The sequence below is a fragment of the Actinia tenebrosa genome, unplaced genomic scaffold (genome assembly GCF_029948245.1).
Source record: "Actinia tenebrosa isolate PJP-AT-01 unplaced genomic scaffold, QUT_ActTen_1.0 PGA_scaffold10__47_contigs__length_13832649, whole genome shotgun sequence".
Classification (NCBI taxonomy): domain Eukaryota; kingdom Metazoa; phylum Cnidaria; class Anthozoa; order Actiniaria; family Actiniidae; genus Actinia; species Actinia tenebrosa.
The window spans coordinates 6,693,475-6,713,024 of NW_028292570.1; the positions used below are offsets into that span (position 1 = coordinate 6,693,475).

Here is a 19,550-nt window from a genome sequence, read left to right on the forward strand (position 1 = left end):
TAAAATACGCTCCTTTCTTGGATGGTGGTTTTCTAGGAGTCGAGAGGGGTCTTTTATTTGATTCTTTATTGAAACTCATCTTGAAGCTTAAAACTCACCGTACAATACAATACAATACAATAACTTTATTTATACTTGAATTACAAGATAGCAAGTACATGCTAATATCTCCAAGTTATAAATAACCTAAACTAAAAATTAAAATTACATGATGCTAATATAAAAATATGGATGTAAACAATGAAATAAATATATGTATATATGTAAAATAAAATTAAAATAGAATTATCCTCTACAAAAGGTACAACAGTCAATATCAAATTACCGTTACGAACCCAAAATCAAACTCAAGCTCACTGTAATTATGGCGGGAAAGCATGATAGACACAAATTGTATGTCGATTTCAGGTCAATTTTGATTTTGTCTACATCATTGGAAGGTGTACATACTATATGAATTCTCTAGCGCTTTGCTGATCAAAATTTGAGATGTAAAAAAACCAATCTTGCTCAAATTTGCTCAGTCTGATTTTTTTCACATGAGTAGAACACTATATGAACATTTCAAAAAAATATAAACTAGGTTTTGGAAAACATTGTAACAAAGCCAAAAATGCCCTGCGCCCGCATTTGCTATATAAAATCTAGCATAAAAACCATAGGCAGTCGCTTATTAAAATGGTTCTTTGACTACAAAAACCAGCGAATTCTTCGTAATAAAAAACTCTTTTTATGTTTTGGGTATTCTCTAACACCAATAAAATTGTTTTATTGGCTAAAAACATAGATAAACAAGCCTAAATTTACCTTTGAAAGATCTTCTTGTCAGCCGAACTTCCTCTACAAACGGTCCGCCATTGTTGACAGTCAGAGTAGTGCCCAGTCCTCCTCTCCGCATCACGGATCGGCCAATAGATGTATGCCCGTTTCAACGCCCTCCCTCCTCCCGCCCTGTTCAGACGGTTCTTCCATGCGCGATCTTCCAGACGCTCTTTCTTTCTCTTGGAGCTCAAATCATGGCTTCTTCAAATATTGAAACAGTTTTCTCGTAAGTTTTCTAAATCTTAGATTCATAATGTATTTCCAGCATTCGTATTCACTCAACTGATATTTGTTTTTATTTCATTCTCAGCTATTTGGTTAAGAATGAGGTATGTTGATTTAGAAATATCTAGCTTTAGCTGTGGGACCATCGTAGGATGATCCCGGACGTGTGCCTATGAAAAAGTGTATAAATTATAAAATGATATTAATTATCACGTTAAGGCTTATATAAAGCTTTGATGGCATGTAAGCTTCTTTGAATTTTAATATTAGTAATTCTGGTAAAAAGCAATGACAACGAATTTCATCGTGAATTTCTAGTTTCGTTTTGAAACATCCTGAGGCTTTGCGTGGCAGTCACGGGGTTCCCAACAATAAACAATATGAAAAAAGGCGTGCCCTTTGAGATACATTAGTTCATCAGTTATAGAAGACAACAATGCTTTCATTAGAAAGAGCATATTAAAATTTGTGCAATCTTCCAAAATTATAATGATTAAATGATAAAATGCTGCAGCGGTTTGAAATCAGAAAGGTTTGTATATAGAAACAACATACTAAGGGCACCCATGCATGCCAATCAGGGCCTACCAGCCATGTTTTTGGTACATTCCAAATGCTTATAACTCTGCAGGGATTTAATATATGACAACGTTGCAGAACTCCAAAATTACTAATTTACACATGGTCTTTCATGTTATCAAAATATATTTTTGAAATCATTAGTTGTTCATGGTGCTCGTTCCCAGACTTTCCCTTGTTTTTCATATGGTCTATAATCCTAACAAAACTTTGCGGCTTAATTTGGAGGGAGAGGGGGGGGGGGGATGGTTTAACTACAGTAGAGGAAAAAAACAGCTCTGGTTATGCTGAAGACAGATCAGACAATTTTGAAAATATTTCTTTGTATTTGAATACGGTCACGACTGCATGACTTTTAAGTTCTCTGCGATTTTTTCTAAATTTTACGCAGTTTAAACTGCTGTCTTTCTGCCAAAAATACACTAGTACTGCTATAAGCTGTCCTACAACGATTTTATTTTGGAACATTTTGTTCTCAGGACTGTTTTATTAAGCGTAAATCAACGATTATTTTGTATAGTCTAAGTCAACTATGCCTGACCAAACTTCTGCGTCTAATTATCGATGATTACGGCTCAGTGAATCTATAAATTATCAGAGCTCTTGGCTCGATAACTCCAAGTTTGCTACTTATTTAATTAATTCTGGCTTAAAGTCTTGATTTCCTGACTCGAACACTACCTATCCTAGAGGTAGAAGAGCTGGAATAAAGGTACATCAGTGGGAAATTCAATGAAGAAATGCAATCATAACTATCATCACACAGCAAGAACATGAAACATAGTCACGCCTGAGAGGAGTGAATACAAATAATGTAATTCAAATTCAAATTCAACCTCAAACCCAACTAAAGGTCGCTGTCAATGGGTGTTACCAACTGCAGAGTCTTTAAACAAAAATGGCATCAAACTGAAAGATGACGTAGTGGAATATGATTGTGATATCGTAGCGGTGACAGAAACATGGCTCCTGTGCAAAAAAATCCTGGCTTAAATCACATTATTGGAGATGTTTGTCCAAAAGGATATAAAATGTATCATACGCCTCACAACACTGGCCATCGTGGGGGAGGTGTCTGTGGTGTGCTGACTTTAGTGTCCCGTCAATTAAACAATGAAACGATAAAACACTCGTTAAACTGGTCGATGTCCATGCTCCAGCACGCATGAAAACTATCTTACTACAACCCCATGCTCCATGGTTCACTCAAGAGCTTGGTGAGGAGAAGAGAGAGAAGATGCCACTTAGAACGGCGCTATCGCAGCACTGGAACAACTGAAGATGCTGTGCGATTTAATGAACAATCTACTCGCTATTATAAATTACTCACAGTCACCAGAGAATCATACTACAACAACAAGATCGTTGAAAACACAGGTGACCAAAAAGTCCTATTCTCTGTGGTTAATAAACTGTTGCACCGTAATAGTTAAGCCCAGTTACCAGCTAATGACATGAGCTATCCAACAGATTTCCTGATTTCTTCATCAACAAGATCATCAACATACGCAGTACACTTGTGGATTCTTGTCCTATCTACGCCGAGTCTAAAACACCTATGGTCTCGTTTAAGTTATCAGCTTTCTCTACTGTTACATCCAGTGAAATTTAGTCACTAACCAAGAAATCCAACAACAAATATTCTAGCCTCCTCGATCCTATACCACCCTGGGTGCTCAAGAAATGTCTACCATAACTACTACCTACTGTACAGTCACCAACACTGTGAATCAGTCTCTTACATCTATATTATGGCACCGTACTACAAAGAGGCCATTCCAGCTTACTCCTATTCTGAAGAAATCAGACGACGCCTGAAGAACTACAGACTGATATCCAACCTCTCCTATATATATAAATTCTTAAGTAACATATATCATACAATATGCATATTTTTACCATTGTAATTCAATAGACACTGTATTTTTTCACAATTGTGTTTGACTCATTAAAGTAATATTATAAGTCCGGTGGGGGATTATCCTGGCAAGGGGTGGGGATTTAGAGAAGAGGCATAAGAATAGATTAATGCTCTCAAATCCCCATGATCTCTTGCTTTCAATAGGTGCATACCAGATAAATGTGTGTTTTAAATGTGTGTGTATGTGGGGGGGGGGGGGGGGTAGGGGACTAAAGCCCTTTCTGCCACCAGCTCTGCTGCCTGTGTACTTTAGGACTGTCATTCTTTTTTCCCTTTCTTTGGGCCTTGTTCTCATTCTCAAATGATCCCTGATTCCTATCTGCATGTGCTAGAGTACTGTTTTTATGTTTCATTACAACAGTATTGTATGTATGCTGTTTCAAATACTGTATATTATCATTTCAGAAATGTAGCGGAAAGACGTTTCTTTTTTATAGCTTTTTGTATAAATCAGCTAGTCAATCAGCACTGGGGATTAAATTCTGTGCAGGGTTAGTCAGTCCCTCCTGGTGGATTTTCTATTCTTTCAATCCATGAAAATCATTGTTATCTACATTGAAAATTATCGGTCATATACATGCATAGTTACCCCTGATCTAACTTCATGCTTTCTTTCAGGAATTGTACATCCAACGTCTAGCAGATGCTGTTGCGATTAAAAGTGTTTCTGCATGGCCAGAAACAAGAGGGGAAATTGAGAAGATGGTCAATCATGTTGCAGATGTAAGTAGGGATTTATTAGCTTTTAAAATAGAAATGAATTCTGATGATAATCTTGGTCATAGTTTCTAAAGAGGACACAAAATAATTAACCATGCTTTACCACACAGATTTGAACACTCTGATTGATGGTAGTGACTATTGGCCAATGTCCCTGTCCTGACTGCTGTCTCGATCAGCGTGTACAGGGGCAGATCCAAGGGGTACAAGGGGTGCACACCCCTCCCTGCTTTGACTTTGTGCCCCTACTTCGAAGATAACCCATACAAAATAATGTTTTTTCCCTTTGATTCTAGGGGTGCACCCCCCATGGTTAACTTTGTGTGTAGCACCCCTCCCTGAACAAAATACTGGATCCCCCTGGTTTAGCAATAAAAACAGTGGAAAAAGCATTGCTTTAATAATTTGAAATACTTTTCAATGATTCAGAGCATGAGTTTGTGTGTGTATAAATTCCTGATAACATAGGTTTCCTAACCATTCCCCTCTTTTAACTATAATAACATTACATCTACAAACAGTCAGAGCTCAAGTGTTTCAGATGACCACTTTAAATGGCGGCCCAACCAATAATAATTACTAACCAACATTGGACCACTGGGGAGTAAAGAAATGCTCATACTAAACACATCTCATAAACTCATTGTAAAGTGTCTTTGATGCTATCCATATGGAACAATAATGGTGGTATATAAGCCAGACATCAGATATGAATTACCGGTTTTCAATATTCTGTGAACTCGATAGTTGAAGCCCCTGGGGGGTACTCCCATATATGGACTATACAGGGATGATCAGCTGAACAGGGTATGGTTTCTCGAGCTTCTTGTCATAAACAGGGTATGCAATTTCACTCAAGTTCCAAGTTCTTCCTGAGTTTCTTGTCATATTCAGGGTTTCTACTTTCGTATTGACCGAAACTGGTTATCATGGTCATAAAAAAATGATACGCGAGATTACATGATAATTGAAACAGGAAATCAGTGCAGTTAATTATATCTTTTGTCATAAACAGGGTACCCCTTTCAGAATCCCAGTGGAACACCTCTACCCAAATTCTGGCAGAGTACACCCCCTGCCCCCGGGTTGAAGCCACACACTGTAAATTTTTATTATTTTTTATTTTTTGCTGCTGTCAATCAAAAATAATCAGTCAGTACCTCTTATGTTATTGACTGGCGGCAGTAAAAGACCAATTTTACGACAAGCCAGTAAAATGAGTTCACAGAATATCAAAGACCGCAATAAAATATTGGTTAATTGATTGCTTGTTATTTGATAGGAACTCAAAAAGCTTGGTGCAACTGTAGAGTTGGCTGATATTGGTCAGCAGACTCTACCTGATGGATCAAAACTACCCCTTCCTCCTGTGATCTTAGGCAGTCTGGGTGATGATCCTGCAAAAAAGACTGTAAGTCCTGCATATGTCATGTATTAGAATTAAACAATATAAAAGGTGCACTCATGTCTCTGTCAGTACTGTCATATAACTACATTGGGGGTGGTAGAAACTAGTGCAGTTTCGTGTCTGTGAAAAGCTCAGTGCCGTAAGCGTGACATGCCATGACCGTGATACTTTCTAGAGTTTTAATTGGCTGATTTTTTTCATGCACAATATGATTGGTCTAAAAGTGCCGTGATCTTGGCGTGACCATGTCTGCACCATGTTTATGCCATGTTCCGGGTATGTTATTGGATGGAGAGTAAATTCTCGTGCAATGTGATTTGTCTGGCGTATCACTTACTGTGTCACAACTGTGTTCCTGCGGTGAACTTTTCACAGTCATACGAAAACTGTTTTTTAATTAGCATAATTTATACAATTTGGGCAACTTCTGCTTTGAAATTCTCCAAGAATTATTTTAATAATTTGAGAAGTAATATCAAGCCAGTTGAAAGAGTGTTTCATCCTCTATCCAAACGCCTAAAAATTAATTTAAAAAACTCTGCTCCACCTCGTTTTTTTCGACTTTTATCGTTACCGTATTTTTTACTTTATTTGTTACTGTATATATATTTGTTTGATTATATTTGTTGATTTTTATCTGTAGCCTATTTATAAGTTAGCATAGACCCCTTTAATGTGATGTCAAAGCAGCTCGATCTGCTGGGGGACAAAACAAAAGAATTCCAATCTCCTGAGAATTGGATCTTATTGTTTTGTCACCCAGATTGAGCTACATTCCAAAGTGCTGCAAAGGGGTGTATTGTGTAATGTAGTATTTGTAGAGATAGAATAGAGGCTTTGCACCATCACGTGCCGGCGCCATATACAGCTTGGACTAGTCCTGCTACCTGTGGTTAGATGGCAGAACAACAAAATCCCTTTGCTCTTGGGAATTGAATTCCTTCTCATGTAAAACGATTGTATTGTTCCTGCCATTTAACATGGCTGCCATCATGTGATGGTGCAAAGCCTCTAATAAAAACTTAAAAAGTACATGAATTTTGTTTCTGCTTTGACAAGTTTGCTTTGTTCCAGGTGTGCATTTATGGCCATCTTGATGTTCAGCCTGCTCTTCAGGTAAAATCCTTTAATAGAGAGGGAGAATTTAATATTATTTTAGATACAACACTTCTTTTACCACCGTTTGCATTACTATGCAGCCACCCCAGACACAGATCACGTTGTGTAGTTTGCAATATAGACTGCCGTCAATCAAATCATTCTACTTGGATGTACTCAAACTCTTTGCAATCGCTTTCGGAACTTCCCTTCGTGATATCTGATTGAGAAAGTTTGATAGAAAACCCAACTCACTGATCCAAACATGTACTATAAATGGCGTCAACATGAATGATCGACAGTAGTCTATTGCAAACTGCACGACTTGATTTAGTGTCTGGGGTGGCTGCGTAGTAATGCAAATGGCAGTAAGAGGCTCTTCTGTGAGATTTGCTCCACACACACTACCGCTACACTCATTATTTTTAACACCCAACTCACATGTTGATTTTCTTGGAGGGACTGGTAGAGAACCTGGAGAAAAACCCTCATGGCAAGGGAGAGAACAACACATCAAACAAATTTAACTCACATGTTGATTTTTATGGAGGGAGGTAAACCAGAGAACCTGGAAAAAAACCTTGTGGAACGGGAGAGAACAACACATTAAACAAACTCAACTCACATTTGGCTTAGGCTGGGAATTGAACCAGCAAACAAAGGTATGAACCAAACAGTGCGCATTCAGAGATAGTGCTGTAGCAGCCTATGGCATCCATGCTATCCATTTATTATTTACAACATAAGAGAGAGAATGATTTCCTCACTACAAAATTTCCAATTTCCTCCATGGCTGGGATAAGGATATTTTCTGGAACTACACATTCTTTACTAATTTACAGTTAGTATTTGTGAATATTTAGATGATTAAATGAAGCTAACCTTGAGTAAATGACTCTGTAATCAAGGAAAGCAATGGTATTTGACTAATTTGAAAATGATGTATTGAATCCTAGGAAGACGGTTGGGATACTGATCCTTTTGTATTAAAAGAGATTGATGGAAAGCTATACGGAAGAGGTTCTACAGATGATAAGGTAGGTAGTACATCACAAGGCTGCGTAGCCACCAGTACAGTTGGTCTGGTTTTATTCGCACCAATTTTTACCTTCAGAACCATGTTTTTCCCCTTGTAAAAAATGTATTTCACATAAGTAATACATAAAACAACAGGACCACCTTTTTTTTGAAAACCAGAACATTGTCCAATATTGGCTATGGTCTTGGTACAGTACTGTATATATGTCAGTATACTAGGTGATCAAGAAATATTATATGGTAAAATGGTGTAGGCACTTAAATTCGGTCTGGAACTTTCTACTAATGTGCAACCCATACATGCACTTTGATGTACATGTACTTTGGTTTATTGAGATCTGCAGAGTTGCCATGGTTACTCTGACTTTATGTGCCAGGCCCCCCTCATCACACGGAACAAGCACTAATGCCAAGCTCATCTACTAGTGATGAGTTAAAGAATGTTTTTATCAATTATGGTCAATTGTTTTTGTTATCAAATTGTCAGGGTCCTGTGTTGTGCTGGTTGCACGTGATTGAAGCCTACAAAGAGAATGGAATAGACCTGCCCATCAATATCAAGGTATTTTGATTCTCTAAAGGAGCAGGTGTAACTATGTTGGTTAATGTGGGGGACTTTCAGAGCTAGAGGTCCATCCGATCCTCAGGATCTCCACGTCTGTTTTGACTTCTATCTGTTCTATGTAGCTTTAGCTTTAAATACCTGTAATAAGGAGCACTGATAGTCTGAAATGGTAAAGGACACAATACACCAGTTTCGCATTCCATGCTGTTTTTGAAGAGCACAGACTCATTTGTACAGCCTTAACCTCATCTATAAGTCAGCTATTCACAGATACCTTTAAAAGTCTGTGGCATTTCAAAACTTGTTCAACTTGCACATTTACATTACCATTTGTCTTTTGCAAATGATTTGCTTTTAAGCGAGGCTAAGCCTGTACAAATGAGTCTGTATTCATAAAACACTTCTTCATTGAGCACTTCTTTATACATGAGCCCCTGGCTCAGGAGATTGGGCAACCACTTCACATGTTAAATTACATTTACCTTTTCTAAAGCAGTTTTTACAATGTAAGTAATATATACAGTATGAGTGGCTGTGTTATATCACTGATATACAAACTGGAGGTGTAGCCGAAAGTTTGTATATCTGATACAACACGGCCACTCATATTGTAGATTGCTTGTCAAACGTCTAGGTTAGTTCCTTTGTGTTTCACTAAAATTTTCAAAATTAAAATGAATCTGGCCAAGAAAATCCAACTTAAAGTTTATGCAACTGAACTCAATTTTTGTATCAGATTTACAACACTCTTCACAGTCGTGATTTCTGTTGTTTTTTCATCATGAATTATTAATGAGTTTGACAAGTTATGTTTACAATATGAGCGGCAGTGTTGTATTGGATATACAATCATGAGCCAAAGGCCAGTGATTGTATTGCCAATACAACATGGATGCAAATGTTGTAAACCAAATTGTGAAATTTTGTGAATAATTCATAAATCCTTTGGGACATTTTGACTTCAAGAAGCCACTCTAAAACTTTAATGATTTTGGGTTATTCAACATCTTACTCCATGTAGAATAAATACTGTGCCTTGTCAGAAGGGTGATAGGCATGGGTGGTGTGCGCTGCTAATGCCCCACCCCCAACCCCCCTCCCCCTCACCAAGACTCATTCAGTGGGCTTGTTTTTGTATGTAATCGGAGTTGTTTCTGGAATCTCTCTTATGCTTTGAGGGCTTTTAGCTTTTTTCTTTGGGTTCTCTGGTTTTTGCTCCTGCCTCAAAAATCAACTTCTAAATATTTCAATCTACCAGCTGTCTTTTCAGTGCCTGCTCTATCAAGTGGGTTGAAAATACTGTGAAACTTTCTATAAACCTCTTTATTTGTTTATTTCTATGTTCACTTATTTATATCTTTTGGCAGTTCTGTTTTGAGGGAATGGAAGAGTCTGGCAGTGAAGGACTTGATGAACTCATAGCTGAGAGAAAGGATTCTTTCTTCAAGGTTTGCTTTTATTGACATGATCTTAAATCACTGATCTTCACTTTACTAGCTTGTTATCACTGGTACCACTATTAAAAACTCACCTCATTTGTAAAGGCAAAAAGATGATAGTAAGATATCTAAGATAGATAACTAAGCAAAATAATTCTGTAACTCCTAGCCTGCATAGCAGCCCAAAGGGAAAGGGATTGGTCTGGAGAAGGAGGGGAGGGGGAACTTGGGAGAGGAAGGGGACTGGGGAGAGGATGGGGACTGGGGAGAGGAAGGGAGGAAAGGTAGGGCCTGCAATGAACCCCTTCGATTTTTCCTACGAACGTTCAGAATCCGAACGTTGATTTTGATTGGTTGATAAGTTCGATATGCCAATCAGATGTCAGAGGAGCTGATTCAGATATTTTATTCTTTAATTTGATTGGTTGAGAGTTTGCATATTAATTAGGGGGCGGTAGGAAAAATCGAAAGGGTTCATTGCAGGCCCTACCTTTCCTCCCTTCCTCTCCCCAGTCCCCCTCCCCTTCTCTTTGGGGCGCTACGCAGGCTAGTAACTCCATATTAATCACTAATGATTTAACTTGACTTATGTTGCAATTTGCTTAGTTTATTTAGACGTACTGTAGAATATACAATTATCGCATGAAGTTGAGCATAATATAAATAAATTATCAAGACCAAGGCAATGTTCTTTGCCAAAGCCATAGGTGGATAAAACAGGTGGAGGTCTTGATTCTACGATATCATGCAAAAGCCAAATTCAATAAGTGTTTTATTATGCATTTTACAAAAAACTAAGATTAAAGATTTGTTTCTGCTTTCAAAGAAATAGCAAATGTATTTCAATCTCAATTGTAACATTGAGTGAACTTGATATGATAAATGGGTTATCTGCAGAAAAACATACGGATATTGCATTTATCATGTTGAGTTCACACAACATCGTGGATTGCCTGAGGGCTCTTGGTCATTCAAAGGCAAATTAGTGAGTAAATTGTATAATAATCCTGGTTATTATATCCACTTCCCGATTATAAGCCCACCCGTCTGTTAATTCCTGTAGTTCAATGATTATAATTTCGGTATAATTTTTACTTTCCTTTTTTTTTCCCAGTCCATTGACTATGTTTGCATATCTGACAACTACTGGCTAGGAAAGGAGAAACCTTGTGTGACTTACGGATTGAGGTAGGTAAATACGAATATTAGAAGCAAATGGAATATGAAGAAAGAAAGAAAGAAAGAGAGAGAGAGAGAAGGAAAGAAAGAGAGAAAGAAAGGGAGAAAGGAAGGAAGGAAGAAAGAAAAGAAGAAAGAAAGGAAGGAAGAAAGGAAGAAAGACAGGAAGGAAGGAAGAAAGAAAGGAAGAAAGAAAGGAAGAAAGAAAGGAAGAAAGAAAGGAAGGAAGGAAGAAAGGAAGAAAAAGAGAAAGCAAAAAAGAAGAAAAGGAAAAGAAGGGAGAAAGAAAGGTGGAAGGAGTTTCAGGCAAATAAAGAAACAATTTCAAGGTCTTTACCTAAGTTTTTAGTCTTTTTCTCGTAAGTCAAACAAATATGACAAACAAATGACTAAATTCTTTCGCTTTCCAGGGGTATCTGTTACTTCTTTGTGGAAGTGGCTTGTGCTACTAAGGATCTGCACTCGGGAGTCTTTGGAGGTTCTGTGTAAGTATTGATCAGTGATAACGTAGATTTATCTTGGGGCTTTGAACAAAATAGCCTTCCACAAAGGCAGCATTCAGGACTACATCTCATTAGGTATTTATATTTGTATGAATGTTACACTGCAACATTTCTGCAATCGAGTGTATAAATAAATAATTCATTAGCCGCCAGCCGATTGGCTTAGTTGGTTGAGCTACAGGCAGCCCAAGCAATATTGTCTTGCATATAGTAGGGTCAAAAATATAGTAAAATACATTTGTAATAAAATGAGTAAATAGCCCTAGCCCTTTTCTCCCACCTTTCTTTAGTGCTGGTGAGAAGAAAAAGGCTTAAAACGGCTAAAAAACAGCAGAAAGATCTACATAGGTAGATTGGCAGTGCCTACACCTCACACTAACCCTCTCTCATATTTGTAAATTGCATAAAAAGCTATCTGAAATTCACAACTAAATTTAAAACGCCTTCGATTTTATCCATGTAGAAAGGGCGCAATATAAATCATTATCATCATCATCGTTATGTATCATCATCATCAATTATCATCATCATTATCAGCATTAATATAATCACAATCATCATTATTATCACTATCATGACCATCATCATGTATCATCATCATCATCATTAACATATATTTTCATGGTTATTGCTGAATTTTGTTGAATACTTTGCTTACAGACACGAAGCAATGACAGACCTCGTTAGTCTTCTCGATACTCTAGTGGACGTCAAGGGGAACATCCTAGTACCAGGCGTGAACGACAGCGTAGCACCTGTGACGGAGGAGGAGAAAAAGTCCTATGATCCTATAGACTTTGATCTGGTAAGACGTGAAAACCACTGATTGAGCCATAATTTCTGATTAAGGTTTTCACTTTATTTCTCATACTCATTAATAATTCATGAGGAAACCAGCCAATCAATGGGCTATTTTTGGGTCACATGATGTTACTTGAGACCTGGTAAAGTCATGTGAAAGGACTGAATTCAGTCTGTAGTAACTGGAACAAAATTAATTCAGTCTGTATAGTAACTGGAACAAAATTAATTCAGTCCTAGGACTGAATTAATTTTGTTCCAGTTACTACAGACTGAATTCAGTCCTTTCACATGACTTTACCAGGTCTCAAGTAAAATCATGTGACCCAAAAATAGCCCATTTATTGGCTGGTTTCCTCATAAATTATTAATGAGTATGAGAAGAATGCATAAATGTTTGTCAATTCTTTTCCGTGTTAGGAAGAATATCGTAAAGATATTGGCCACAACAGACTTTTACATGAGAACAAGCCTGATCTATTGATGCATAGGTGGCGTTACCCATCACTATCTATACACGGTGAGTATAATACATTATAAAATAAATTAAATAGTACGCACGCTGTGATTGGTTGATAGCCATGTTTGCATGAGGGTATGTAAACACAATTGTGACGTCACGACTTTCGTGTTTTCCCGGTACAAGTTCAAAAATTTACAGTTTGTTTCGAGGAAAAAAAGCCCCCAAAAATGTATTTTGAAGACGAAGTTCCAAATTTTGACTTGTGTCAGGGCCACAGGCATAACCCTATGGTCTCATGCAGGTCTTTCTGATCGTAATATCATGACAATCTCTCGTTGGTCACCGCAAAGAGAATTCCCTCAGGAGCTACAACAGGGCACCACACGTCCTTCGTCAGGACAGCTTCGGTTAATTGTTCAGTGACGTGCTTTCTCATGATTTAAATGCACCGCGCCCGATAAGGAATACAACTATTTCAAGGAAACAGTCAGCAGCTTCAAACTTTTTCCAGCGATAGCTCTTCAGCTCCACAAAATATCTTCTCGAAGCAAGACGAAACATTCAACTTCGCTGCCATGTTTTCTGGCTGTCAAATTGAGCAAAACCACGTTTCTTTCAACCGAGAATTCCAGTCACAGTGACACTCAGTTATCTACTTTTGATCACTTTCGTAAAGATAATCAATTCTGAAACCTTTTATTAAGATTTCTATTCAATCTTTGAACATTTCTTTGTATTTGTTTTAAAGTTTTAGAATGATAAATGTTTAAAATAGCTAGCTAGCGATTCTTTCTCGCTTCACATTTGCCTCCTTGGCATTTATTACACGAAATTTGATTGGCTAACGATTGAAGTTGGTGATGTATGGAGAATTTGTATTTTGATATGAGAATCAAATTCAAATAAAGATTTATTTTCTTGCAAGTGGTAATGTTTTCCCTTAGTATTTATTTCATAAAAGCAATAGAAAACTTTTTCTCTGTGTTTACATAGCCTGATAGCAACACTCGGGGGGTTGGGAGAATTCTCGACAGTTCTCGGGTTTGCATAACTGTCTCGAATTCTCCCAACCTCCCTTCGTGTTGCTATCAGGTTATGTAAACACGGAAAAAGTTTTCTATTGCTTAAATAGCAACTTCCTGTATGATAGTAGAGCTTAGAAAATGACTGTAAAATAGACCGATACGACGGCAATGTTCAAAATATTAATTGATATCGTTTAGACATCAATATTATGGGATGGGCCGTCGTTTCGGTAAAGAGGTCTATTCTCTACCATGCATTAACAATTTCTTTTCAAATTGAGCTGATCCTCGCAGTATATGAAGCTTCAAATTGAAAGACTCAGGAAAAATTCTGATTCTAGAACTGCACTTGAACCCGTGCCCTGGCGATTCCGGTGCCATGCTCTAACCACTGAGCTACCAAGTCTCATATGAGACTTCAAGGACACATACTCATACACAATTTGTTTTCAGTCCGCAAATTTTTTTTACATATTTAAAACTCCGAAAAATTCCAACCAGGGGCGCATATAAGGGGGGGGGGGGGGTACTTCTTTTAGTTTTGGATTCTTTGTTTGACCTTCTTTTGGACCAAGATATTTCCAAAACGCAGAACATAGCGTTTTTGGAAACCAGCCCTTCTCTAGTTTTGTTTTACATATAGTCAGCGCTGTGATTCGCCTAACGCTTTTTCTTTTTCAGTCCTTTTCTCAGTTTCCTGGATCCGGTCTCCCCAGTCCTCCGACTTGATATGAAACCCCAAAATTGAGTTCATAACATGCTTTCATTGTATTCAGTATTTTTGACCCTTTTATCGATAGGAATTGAAGGAGCGTTTTATGAACCTGGCTCAAAGACGGTCATTCCTCGTAAGGTACGTTGATCATTAATGTTGAGAGTGGTTTTCGTACAAGTGGCTCAGGCTCAGGTCAAACGTCGAACGTTTCATGAGCCGAACCCTAATTAAAACAATAGATAACAAGGCGGTCTTCTTTGATGTCATAAGGTTCGGCCCATGTAAAGCTCGACGTTTGACCTAAAGAATAAAAATAAATCACTTTTATTTAAGTGTCTAGTCGTTCTAGCGCTTTCGCACTAATTGGGGACACTTTTCGCTCACACGCACAACCACTACATTTAATATTCTATGCACACAACGCTTAACTCACATGTTGATTTTTACGGTAGTACCATATCATGTTTCCCACTGATACGATAACCATTGTTATCGGAAAACAGTTCAGTGTTACAGCATGACGTACCGTGTACGTGTTGTAACCCAGTACCGTATGTTTCCTATTCATACAAATACCGCTTTACGGCCAATAAGCACGCAATTCTATGGAATGTTCTGAAAAGTTTATTTTGTTGTATGAGAATTTTGAAATCAAATTCTGTTCGCAGGTCATTGGAAAGTTTTCCATTCGTCTTGTGCCAGATCAAAAACCTGCTGAAATTGAAAAGCTTGTCATTGATCATCTGAAAAAGAAACATGCTGAAAGTGGAAGCCCTAACGATATGAAGTGAGTGACCCTATTACACCCTGTTAGATACCGTAGAATCCCGCCTATAAGTGCTTGGCTTGGGGGAGGCACGTCACTTGTTCACTGCACATGTTCTATGTATATATTACAGAGTCAGCATCTGAGGGTTGGGGGAGGCACGTTACTTGTACACTGAACATGTCCTATATATCATAGAGTCAGCATGGAACACGGTGGAGGGATGGCGGTAGGCACGCCTCTTGTACACCACACATGTTCTATATATCATAGAGTCAGCATGGAACACGGTGGAGGGATGGCGGTAGGCACGCCTCTTGTACACCACACATGTTCTATATATTGCAGAGTCAGCATGGGACACGGTGCAGGGATGGGGGAAGGCACATCTCTTGTACACATAACATATTCTATATATTACAGAGTCAGCATGGGACACGGTGGAGGGATGGGGGAAGGCACGCTTCTTGTACACTGAACATGTTCTATATATTACAGAGTCAGCATGGGACACGGTGGAGGGATGGCGGTAGGCACGCCTCTTGTACACCACACATGTTCTATATATTACAGAGTCAGCATGGGAAACGGTGGAGGAATGGGGGGAGGCACGCTTCTTGTACACTGAACATGTTCTATATATTACAGAGTCAGCATGGAACACGGTGCAGGGATGGGGGAAGGCACGTCTCTTGTACACTGAACATGTCCTATATATCATAGAGTCAGCATGGGACACGGTGCAGGGATGGGGGGAGGCACGCCTCTTGTACACTGAACATGTTCTATATATTACAGAGTCAGCATGGGACACGGTGGAGAGCCTTGGATGAGTGACTTCAATCATCCCCACTACCAGGCTGGTAGAAATGCAATGAAAACAGGTACATTAGTGTTCTAAAACTCTATTGTTTTTTGTCATGTTGTTTGTCGTTTGTCACGTTGAAATGGTTCAATCTTCGAAAGCGAGGGGTTAGGGTTATGTTTTCTCAAGCTAAATTTTCTCGGGTAAAATTTAATCCGAGCTCCAGGCGTGCTCAACTACGGTAACAGCTGTTCGAACCCGTCTCATGTTTGCTGGTAAGATCGCAAGTTCGAATCGCATCTGTATCAAGGAATTTTTTCAAGTGAAAAAAGTACCTTGACGAAACATGATTTACATCGGCAAATTTTTCCAAAGACAAAAACAGCTCATACTTAAGTGGAAAATAGACTGTCTCCATAAGTCGTAGGTTTCGCTCCTTTGTGGGTTGTGGTCGCTCAACTAGGCGTGTGAGCGATATCCAGAATCGACGAAAAAGCGAAAACACCGACGTATGGAATTAGTCTAAAGTAATAATAAAGGAATGTTGTTGATAAACAAAAGACTAAAAAATACCTTTTTTTAAAAGCTAAGGGCGAGTTTCCACGAATACCAGCGTCATTGTCGATCAAAAGATTCCATAATAATCACAACTTTCAAAATCTACCTTAGATTCGTTACCAATATTTTTAAAATCTCGCAAAGCTTTGAAAATGTATCATTATATTATGATGGTCGTAACACATCTAGCAGGAATAACAAGACCGATGGAACTGGATTTTCAAAATACACCAACTAAACCGCCATTTTGCCTGGTAGAGAAAATGGCGCTTTTCAAAGCATTCCATTATTTCCGGCGAGCAGTGCATTGTAGTTGACTAGGATTTTTTAAGAAATGCTTCATTTCGCAGTACGCTAACAGGAAATCCTGCTTTACTCGTAGTGTTTGGAGTGGAACCAGACTTGACCCGTGAAGGAGGTAGCATCCCCGTAACATTATCTTTACAAGAGGCTACTGGCAAGAATGTCATGTTGTTACCAGTAGGGTCCTGTGATGATGGAGCTCACTCACAGAATGAGAAAATAAATCGCTCAAACTATATCAATGGGGTGAGTAGAATTAGCAATTATTTGCCGAAGGCGAAGTGAAAATCGGGGAATATTTACCGAGACGCGAGGCGAATAATTGTTATAGCATATGCCAACTTGTGTACAGAGTAACTTATCTTTATATACAATAATTCAATAAAAACAAACAAACAGAAACTTTTAGTTTGCGTGACAAATTCACGCAAAACTTTTTTGCAAAACTTTTAGCAAAAGGTTTAGGCCATACTTGGTTGCCTTTTTAGCGTTGATAGGAATGGCATTTATTTTCGTTTTTTCAATTTCCTCATCGGAAATTGTAGCAAAACGATTGCCGGCAGATGCCATTTTGTTACCGACTCAATATTCCGAGATTCAGAGGTGAATATCGTGCAATATTCACCTCCAATTAACCAATGAGCGCGCGCGTTCTTAGGAAGTACACAAGTTGGTATATGCTAATATATAATACACTAAACATTTATGATAGACCTTTTTACCTTGGGAGCGTAATGTTTTCCCATTTCAGACCGCGTGTCATTCCCTAGAATATTATTTCTTTGTTTAACGGTTGCGCACGAGAAGACACATGAATACAAGGGAGCACGGCAAAAATAAATTTGTTAATTGATCTTTCTGTGGTACATAATTTAATAGCGCAGCGCAACCGTGACGTCATAAAAACGAAGACAAAGGCGAAATTAGGACAAACAAACTTACAAGTTTACTTTCAGCAGATAATTTTCACAGCCGATCGCAGTTGATCTTAGTTTACATGGGTTTTTATTGTAACTTTAAGTAAAAATAATAAAATCGGTTCGTATGATCCTCGTAGTGGTTAAACAGAATGCAATGTTTGTCCGAATCTTTAAGCTATTTTTAGAATCAGTGTGCTGCGCTATTGATTGGTCTTCTTGTTGTTTGGACGCGCATGCGGTTTCTCAAAAGTCGATCGGGGACAGTTTCGCGCGGGCTCATAAGTAAACAAATATAAGTTATGTACGCCGCCATCTTTGATATTTATTTGAGCCCACGCTATCCGTTCGCGGAAAACCGTATTTGTCAGCCTACATCATTACCACAGGAAGACCAATCAACAAATTTATGTCTGCAGTGCTCCCTTGGATGAATATGAATATAACTCAAACAAAGGATATTATTTTCAAGAGAATGACAAGTGGTCTGAAAAGGGAAAACATTACGCCCAAGCTAAAGAAGTCTTTTAATTTAAATCCAATTTATTGATGTTTTGTATGAACTAAGTGAAACGATTCTCGTTTTCTTATGATATCTTACAGCACAAAGTCATTGCCGCCTACTTTGAAGAGCTTGCTAAGCTGTGAGAAAAGCAAGAAGAACAGTATCAAGAACAAGTAGCACAAGTTTTCAACAAGAATCACGATTAAATCGCACAGATCATAGATTTATTATTAATTAAATAGCCCTATTTACAATAATAGATCAATAGCTTACTATACAAACTCCAAATACGAATCGCACACATCAAAAAGAGTGGTCTTACTCAGACCGTAATATAGTTGGTAGACTAAGGCACGGTTCAAACGTAGAATTTCAAATCATCATCATCATCATCATCATCATCATCATCAATCATCATCATTCACGTGTCTAAATACTTTAATCCGTTAATTTCTAATAATAATAATAATCTTTATTCACTTGTCAATATACTTTAGCATGAAATATACTAATTGAGGACACAATATGATAAAAATAATGGAAAATATAGAGTGCAAACAATTAATCCGTGAAACACTAATTAATAGTACAAAATAGTGCTAATGTTCCGAGGGAACAACGAAATAGGCCCTTTGCAGCTCAGTAATCTCGTGCTGATTAATTCACTGAGAGCAAATGAATGAACATCTTGATTCCCATTGGTGAAATATACTGGTGAGCAAACAAACTTTCTACAACCTGTTTCGAGAGATCGTAATGAAACTGCATTTCGTAACACACTGGTTACACATCATTTCATTCAGTTCTTTACAAGTAGCTAAAAAGAATGGCCAACTAAAATAAAAACAAAACTTTGCTCACCAGTACAGACACGTGACTGTTAACTGCAAGGGGCCTATTAATTTAAGCAAACAGGTTTTTCTTGTTTACAGTAGATTCATCACGTGAAATTCGACGTTTTAACTGTGCCTAATAAAATCCACAATCACATGTGTAGACGATCAGATAAAACGAAAATAAACAGTTTTTGCATTCCCATAATGCTTTGCCGTTTTGGGTGCAATTGGTAAAAAACGTTCTGCTGTTTCTGTTTCATCATTGATTTTTCTGTAGGGTACTGTTACTAAAGAAATATAGTGCCTCTTGGGGGGAATCAGGTAAATATTGACAGGAATCAAATGGGAATCACTCAGTA

At 38.0% G+C, this 19,550-nt stretch overlaps 1 protein-coding gene across 2 annotated transcripts; it reads left to right on the forward strand.

Annotated features, from left to right (window-relative positions):
* The first annotated feature begins 927 nt into the window (after positions 1 to 927).
* Positions 928 to 19,396, forward strand: LOC116307316 (cytosolic non-specific dipeptidase). Of its 2 annotated transcripts, XM_031717502.2 has the most exons (17): positions 931 to 1,048; positions 1,133 to 1,151; positions 4,166 to 4,270; positions 5,550 to 5,678; positions 6,750 to 6,791; positions 7,730 to 7,810; positions 8,299 to 8,373; positions 9,744 to 9,824; positions 10,930 to 11,003; positions 11,405 to 11,479; positions 12,158 to 12,302; positions 12,719 to 12,818; positions 14,587 to 14,639; positions 15,170 to 15,288; positions 16,066 to 16,151; positions 17,013 to 17,179; positions 18,454 to 19,396. In XM_031717502.2, the coding sequence occupies exons 1-17, from the start codon at positions 1,017 to 1,019 to the stop codon at positions 18,496 to 18,498; spliced, it is 1,428 nt and encodes a 475-aa protein (XP_031573362.1). In that variant the 5' UTR covers positions 931 to 1,016; the 3' UTR covers positions 18,499 to 19,396. The 2 variants fall into 2 exon arrangements, with proteins under 2 accessions (XP_031573364.1, XP_031573362.1); XM_031717504.2 differs by lacking the exons at positions 16,066 to 16,151; positions 17,013 to 17,179; positions 18,454 to 19,396 and adding an exon at positions 15,691 to 15,760 and having other exon boundaries at positions 928 to 1,048.
* Positions 19,397 to 19,550: the final 154 nt, after the last annotated feature.